A 7,790-nucleotide genomic window follows, 5' to 3' on the forward strand; every position below is an offset into this window, starting at 1 on the left:
TCTAGATCACCTTAAAAGGCGCCTTCCTCAGAATCATCTTGAGGGTTCGAGGTTCTATGTTGGAGGGCTGGATTTGGCCCTGGGGCCGGATGTTGCCTATACCCCACACATACATGTGCTTGTCCTTGTATGCAGGTTAAGGTGACCCATAAACTAAGATCCTACACACTTTAACTTAATTCTCTGGCTCTAAAACAGACTCCATCATATTCTGTCCCGCCTGTTATTTTGTGAGAATACTTGAGTGTTCCACTGTATGTTGTAGTCGACACGAGTATAACGTGTGTAGACATATTTGCATATTTATCTGACTGAACTGTATACACTGTAATAGAAAGACAGGAGCAGTACTTTAAAAAGAAAAACGTGATTTTTTTTAGAAAATACATTTAAATGAAGCATTTGCACCTGGATATTATATTTTCACATTCCGACGGCCTCTTTACTGAACATCCTTTTCCTCAGCATTTCCTCAAACACATTCCATGGAGAGTAAGCCGCTGTTTGGATTCGGAAATTCAGCAGGCTGACCTCCTCCTGGATCTCACGTTGGTTTGGCTTTGGTAGAACATTACCACTGCAATATTGCAATATAATGCATTAGTCTTAAACAGCACAGTCACTTAGGTGCCAATCATCCATCCACAGATGGTATGACCTGGGTGTTGAACATGGGACCTCCTGGCTGTGAAGCACAGGTGCTAACTGCTGTGCCACACACAGGAATAAATACAGCACATTCAGTCAGAAGCAAGTCATTTTAATGTTAAAAATTAAATTATAAAAAACTTTAACTACACACAGATAACTGGAGTATATTCCCTACAAAGGCATGCAAATGAGAGTGACCCACCAGGAGAAAATGGCAGTGTGTTTGGCTTTTAGTAAACAGGACGTTTCTACAGGACAGAGACTGTTATCTGATCAGATGGAGCGGTATCAAAGTATTACCATCCCCTGGAGTGGGTCATGGCATTTCAGTCTAGCTCAAATCAAATTTGCCATTGCAATAATCATAGTGTGTATTTTTTTTACAAAACTTTAGCGCAACAAAAACATGATATTTTCATGTTTCAAGCTCAATTTCACTGAAATAGAGCCTTATGGATTTGCAAAGTTGTTGTACAAAAACAATATATTTTAGACCCAGGTTTTGAAAGTTGCCTTAGCCTGTTGCATGTGCAACATGTGTGCGTCAAAGGTTAGAGGAGCTACTTATATGACACAAATGATTAACTAAAGGGTCTGACTGGTGGTTTTGGCAATTACTGGAAAGCACAAAATAGTTCCTTGATCCAAACAAGTTCAGAAGGGCCTAAAAATGGCAGAGGTAGCAGTTTATGCAAACACTCGCACAGCCTGGAGCCTGATGGCCTCCTCAGGGTGCGACAGCAGAGGAAGCACTCTGTTGTGAAGGCCGCAGGACTCATCCAACATGAGCCTGAAGAGACAGTCCGGCTTCCTCCTTAACTCATCTGCCACCTGAGCCGAGGGCCGCCACGCCTTTAGGTTTCCTGCAAACGTCAACAAACGCACAAGCACCGCTGGGACTGTCCTGGGGTCAAACAGAAGTAAGAGAGAGGCTGGGGCCTGGAACAAAAAGAACACACGAAGAAGGTCAGAAATCAAAATGTGTGCATCAATATGTAAAGAAATGTTGCTTTTACCTGGACCTGAACAATATCATCCATCATGTCTGGATTAGAAGACAAATTCACCAGAACTTTCAAAGCCTGTACCTAGAAAAAGTTGCATATTCCTACAGGTGGTGACTGGAGTCTAAGGGTTTGAAAAGTATGAACTGTGTTGTTGGCTGTTACCTGCAATGCCTCATTGCTCACAACAAGCAGAGACAGTAAAAGCTTGACAGAATCCTTTAACAGGTGTTGGTGGTTGTCTGTGACTGAGAGGTTGGTCAGAAGCCTGAGAGCACTCAGCTGAAGTTCAGAATTCACAGGTGATGTCTCAATCAGCTCCAAAACCTTAGGGATGTACACCTAGGAAGAGAATGACGACTGCAGTATATATTCAAGATTCAAGACTTTTCATATATGGCAATAGGCCAGTGGTTCGGTAACTTTTCACATCATGTTCCACCTCCTAAAATAGCAAGTCTAGATCAAGATCCAATTTGGACGAAAGCAGGTCTAACATAGACCTAAACTGGACTAAAACATGGCCATACTGGGGGTAAACCATGTCTAAACCAAAATAACACTGAACTTCAATTCACTGGTGCTTTAAAGACACAGTTATCTCCGAGGATCAAACTGAGGATCATACTGAGAAGTGAGAACCATCTGAAAAAGCCCCATACCACCTCTGGAATAGACCAATTCTGACAGTGGAATACCTTGAGTTGTTCCTGGTTTTGGATGTTCATGCAGAGATTATTTAGAGTATTTAATGTCTGCACGCGTACTTCTGGAGCCGCATCAGAAATAAATCCTGCTATAGTAGGAATCCCCTCATATTCACGGATGAGATTCTACACAAAAAGACAGATTATGTCACACAAATGATTGTCCATTGGTAAATGTGTGACATGCCTGAGCAGACCTGATTCACAGTGAAGGCCGAGGCGTTTCCTAAAGTCAGAAGAATGCGACAGCGCTCTTCATGATCGTTGCTGGTCTGTAAGCAGGACAGCAGCATTTTCAAGTGCTGGGGTTCCAAGTCACCTGCTAAAATACAGACACACAGCATAGAGGTCATGCAGATGACATTCCATCATAAGCCTGAAGGTCTACGGTGGGTTGTTATTGCTTTGACTCTCAATCCAGATGTTTACAGATACATTCTAAAGAGTAGATCGAAGATTGAGGTGGAGCAGTTGAAAATGTCATGGTGTGATTATGGTAACTGTCTTTATGCAAATGTCTAGTCTTAGATTGTTGCTGTAATTCCTGTGCCAGCAGGGGGCGTTCACGATTTAGAATGTGATGATGTTATAATGTCAGGTGGAGGGCAGGGGCCAATACAACTCTATGGGAGAAATACAGTTATTGTTTCATGTGGATTCTTCCAGTAATGATTGAGATATTAATCAAAAACTAAGACAAGTTGCCGTCCACCTCAATTTTAAACTATGGGCTCTTTAGAATGTGGTGACGTCATGTGAACGCAATCTATTCACATGAAACAAAAACTGTCACAAAGTTCAAAGTCCTCGCTTCCAGCTCATATGAACTATGGTCTAATTATTTCCTCAAGGCGTCCAGAAGTGGAGAAAAAGTTCAAAAACATGTGCATGATGCTGGCCAGTAGAAAGGACTTTCAGCCATAAGAATTATGTGTCCAATCACTATCAAATAATGATCAGCGAAAACATTTTGTTTTAAGGGAAATTTCTTTCAAAACTGCTTCTCTCTTCAGCTGAAATAGATATAACATGAACGTATCAGAATGAAAAGAAGTGTACATATGAATGCAGGATAAGGCATGGGCACTAATGGTGATGCTTGTGTAACACTGACCTGATGCTGCAGCATCCACTCCCTTAGAAGGACGAACAGCAGGTCGGGGGGCACAGACCACATCCAGCCCAGACAGTCTGGTCAACAGGCTGCCCCGCTGTAAGCTCATTTCAGAACTTTCACTGAGAGCACCTGTCGTGCTTTTCCTGAGGCTTACACTTACAAGTTTGTAAAGGCCATAAGAGGCGCCTGCTCCCGCTAGGATCCCAATCAAAGCCTTCATGTTCACAAACCGGGGAGAGATGCTGCTCTCAGCCATGATGCTACAGGGGCTAATGCTAACGCTAACTAAAGGCACTCTTCTGACAGACCGATGTCTCTACAGACTTACGCGCTACTGCGGAGCTTCACATTATTTATTATTCCAAGTCCTCCTCATATTGAGGCTTTGTTTCTGCTCCGACCTGGATCATAATAACCTGGATCCATCAGACAGCTGCAATGCGCATGTGCAGTTCCCACAGACCTGCGCTGTTCCGGTCAGCTGATCAGCGGTGGGTTATTATTAGATTTACTTGAATGGTTATTATATATTATTATAGCTCCATGGTTATGTAGCGTTACTGTATTCACCTTGATATACATTACACATTCATTACACCAAATAAAATCATCGATTTGTTTCCACCTGTGTTCTCTCATCTGGTCGGCTGAGACATTTTTGGCTTTGATGTAGGCTATTGTAGCAACGATAAAACATTTTAAATCTCATACCTCTACTAGAATATGCGGACACGTGGAGCTACTACCAAGCTCACTGCTACTGCAAAACAAACTATGTTTTACAGTTTTAACATTACAACTGCAGCTATAAAAAAAAAACAGCAACTAAGACAAACAATAATGAGACATGCGTGATTCCACTTTCTTCATTCATGTGTGAGATTTGTTATTTCTTTCTGAAGGTGAGAGTGAAGAAGATGCATGGTTCCTCCAGAGGGTGGCTCACTTTCACCAGCTTTCTCCCGCCTCAGTGAGCTGTACTGAGAACTACAGAGGAACAAGGATTCATTTCACTTTTTTGTTATTATAAGCTAATATATAGCTATATATAGATAGATTTTTTTTTTAAATTAAGAACAGAATTTCTTGAATGGTTGCAAATCTCCACCAAGTTCTTCTAATAATAATAATTTCCCAACAATTATTGTGCAAAAACCTAAACTAAATCCCTTTGTTTATTCCAGGCTCCAAGTTGATTCCATATATTTTTCAATTTTGTGCTCAGTGTGTTTTGTCTCTGTCTGTATCAGCTCTCTGTTCTGGAGTCACTCGCCGTTATTTGAAGTTTAACTGATTTTTCCACTTGCCACTACAACATTAGTGTTCCATTGGAAAAGGCCTAACAGTAATACCTTTGTAATGACTCCGCGGACTTGGATGGTTGATTGTTGTTTGTGGGCAGATTTAGAGAAACTGTTTTCACTTGACATTTCCAGGTTGGTACTTCTACGCAGTTGACTCAACTCCAAAGCTGTACAGTTTTTCCACAGCTCATTTTTCACTGTGTTCTCCATCAATTCTGCTGAAATGTGTACAGTTTTTAAGGTTTGAAGCTGAGTTAACGGGGACTCAAAGGGGAGCGGTGTGACTGTGGTATATGAACTGATAGACAGGAAGTGCTGTGGAAATGTCATCCTCCACATGTGTAGGTTTAGCTTGGGTTGTCAAATGTCGTCACTGTTTCAGAGACGTTTTTGTGTCATGGCCAAAGATGGTATTTGAAGATGTTCCAGATTCAGGCCAATTGGAGCCACATGCAGGGTGACCTGATTACATACATAGTGGAAACATAGAGGTACAGAGAGCATACTTTTAGGAATAAACAGACAGACACCAGACTACTCCCACAAGTTAAAAATGTCATTCAAAGTTATTGAGGTATCAACCATTTTGCATCTTAAATTGAGTGTTTGTTGGTCAATGTTTTGCAGAGAAATCTCTTAAAATAATTGCTTGGAAATTGACCGTAAAATGAACATTCATCCAATAACTAGAATAAACTAGCATGTTTTTATTGGTGAAAGAAAAACATGTGTCTTACTCTGTGGGAATCAAACTCTCTTCAGTCCGAGATGTTGCTGCTAAACATCAGGTTCTGGTCCTCTTAATGCTTTAGTTTGATAACCCACTGCACAAATAGCATTGCTGGCGTCTGAGCTGAGCATGTGTGGCATCGTTTCTGGCATCGATGATTTAGTTGCTCTTGGCCAAAACAACACATAAACTGTAATGCTCTTTCAGTAAAGTAACTGTATTTATCCATTCACTTGTGTATGGGTAAGTTACTGTTTATAATATCATCCTGGTGGGGTGAGATGTTCAATGATCAGGAGGTTTCAGTTATTGGTTATAGTATGTTTCCACCTTTCCAGAAAAGTCATAAAAGTTGCAACAAAAACTTAAAAGACCGTGCTTGGCACTTAGTATAATTTTTTAATAGCACAGGGAAAATGTAGCTGTAAGCCCCGTAAATTGTGGACAGCTGTTGTTTTCAAGTTAGGCAGACACAGGTGGTGGATTTAGTAATCTCTGTACGTGATGACGGCTTAAATACCTTTCACTAACACGTCTTTTAACAATGAATACCACAAAACATCTGCCACTCTTGTACTTTCCACATCTCCAAGTTGAGGTGGGCCGGACAGGGTGTTCTTTCTAAATAAACTTGTATGCGACATGGCTAATGCTAGTCTGCTAATATAAACTTTTCTTCAAATCAGATTTAAATAATGTTGATTATAAGTTCAGTTTACTTTATTAATGGGGTGCCCCTTGAGATGTGCCATCTCGTTTTGGAGGGGGTCCATACATCACTAATGCTTTATTTAAGTTATGTTGTGATCATATAACCGCACTGCTCTGCGCACTATTGTTGTAGTCAGTTGTATCTGAAGTCAGGCCACTCTGATCTTCTCTGAGTTTACAAGTTGTTAATGCATGTGAGCGACGCTCCAAGGTATTTTTCCAAGTTTGGAAATGTACCAGTTACTAGTATCTTTTTCTTGCCTTTCAGAGCTGACTGATTCTATCCACTGCTTCTGAAACTTCATACTGGACTGTGATTGGTTATATCGACCTGTCACTCACTGAGAGCACAAAGAGACTGACCAATAGCAAAAGTGAGTGAGGAAAAGTGTTTGTATTAGATGCCAATATTGATGATATCACCAGAATAACAGTCACGATTCGATGTTTGTTGTCATTTCCACTGGACCCGCTTTACTGCACATGAAATGAGACCCTTGTCAACGAAAGTCCGGCATGTTTCTCCGGATCAGTCTTGTTAAGTGCGTGTGCTTAGAGGTTACCCTATCTCCCAGATCCAATTCCACTGGCCTTTTGTCAGTGCGGACTCCTGTGTCACAGGCTCATATGAGGTCTCCCCATTGAAACCCAGCATTTCATATTTTCCATTGTCAGGGGGTAAAGGTAAAGCTCTCAATTGAATTTAGATTGAATTAATTATAAGACGTGTGCATTACAGGGCGAGACCAACTGACTAAAGAATATCCGTGTAGGAATTTCCACGTGCAGCTGGGTGAAGAGGAAGCAGCCTGGTAAGTACACGCTTTAGACTGTATTTTGTGTTTAGAAATGTTTTTATATGTGCTAAATATCCAAAGTAAACACATTAGTTTGTCAAGTATTTCCACTCCTTTAGTCATGAATCTCAGTAGGCTTTAACACACTGGTGTGACTCATTTGGTCCCACTGTGGCAGCTTTCCTAAATGTCAAAGTCTTGCACACATACATTTAGCGTGTACGTTTCTCCAGGGGGAGATCCTCGAGTGGCCATTCACCCACTCATACAAAGGGCAGTGGTTTGTGTCCTTCCTGTGCTCACTGTCATCGCACAATTGCATCAGAATGGAGGTTATGCATGTCATAGCATAGCAACAGTATGGCAATTCGCATTCCATCATGGCAACAGCGGTAAATTGAGTGGCAAGTACCCAAAATGTGCATATCCTCTATATGAGTGATTTTAAACTGATGGGTTACGGAACCATTTTAAGTGGGTCGTGAGCTTTTCCAGGGAACATTTTTCTGAAACTGAAACACAGTGGTGTCCGTTAAAATTATTGTTATTAGTTTGTTTTCATCATAATTTCAGTCTTAAAGGCAAATCTACTGCGTCAATAATACCTGTGTGGAAAATACAATATCTTATCTGACAAAGGACATTTTTATTTGGGTAATGGTGCATCCCGAAGTCATACCACTTGAGAACCACTTCTCTATATTAACGTGTTCTAATTTTATGGAAAACAAATCCTTTGTTCGAGCAAAACCCCTTTCAGAAATGGTGG

At 41.0% G+C, this 7,790-nt stretch overlaps 1 protein-coding gene across 2 annotated transcripts; it reads right to left on the reverse strand.

The window, feature by feature from the left end:
* Positions 1–1,201: 1,201 nt before the first annotated feature.
* Positions 1,202–3,935, reverse strand: armc10 (armadillo repeat containing 10). 2 transcript variants are annotated; one of them, XM_079568033.1, is made up of 6 exons: positions 3,477–3,935; positions 2,560–2,681; positions 2,354–2,488; positions 1,821–1,997; positions 1,668–1,739; positions 1,202–1,590 (listed from the first exon to the last, which is right to left on the reverse strand). In XM_079568033.1, the coding sequence occupies exons 1-6, from the start codon at positions 3,733–3,735 to the stop codon at positions 1,339–1,341; spliced, it is 1,017 nt and encodes a 338-aa protein (XP_079424159.1). In that variant the 5' UTR covers positions 3,736–3,935; the 3' UTR covers positions 1,202–1,338. The 2 variants fall into 2 exon arrangements, with proteins under 2 accessions (XP_079424159.1, XP_079424158.1); XM_079568032.1 differs by having other exon boundaries at positions 2,560–2,684; positions 3,477–3,934.
* Positions 3,936–7,790: the final 3,855 nt, after the last annotated feature.

This window comes from Gobius niger (genome assembly GCF_951799975.1).
Source record: "Gobius niger genome assembly, chromosome: 12".
NCBI lineage: Eukaryota > Metazoa > Chordata > Actinopteri > Gobiiformes > Gobiidae > Gobius > Gobius niger.

Bases quoted from the DNA above. Each gene is read 5' to 3' on its own strand.
- armc10 (XM_079568032.1), bottom strand. From the start codon at position 3,735: ATGGCTGAGAGCAGCATCTCTCCCCGGTTTGTGAACATGAAGGCTTTG. The intron at 1,998-2,353 runs GTATTCCACTGT...TTCTCTTCCTAG, and splicing joins AAAACCAGGAACAACTCAAG to GTGTACATCCCTAAGGTTTT. The intron at 1,740-1,820 runs GTAACAGCCAAC...AACTTTTTCTAG, and splicing joins TGAGCAATGAGGCATTGCAG to GTACAGGCTTTGAAAGTTCT.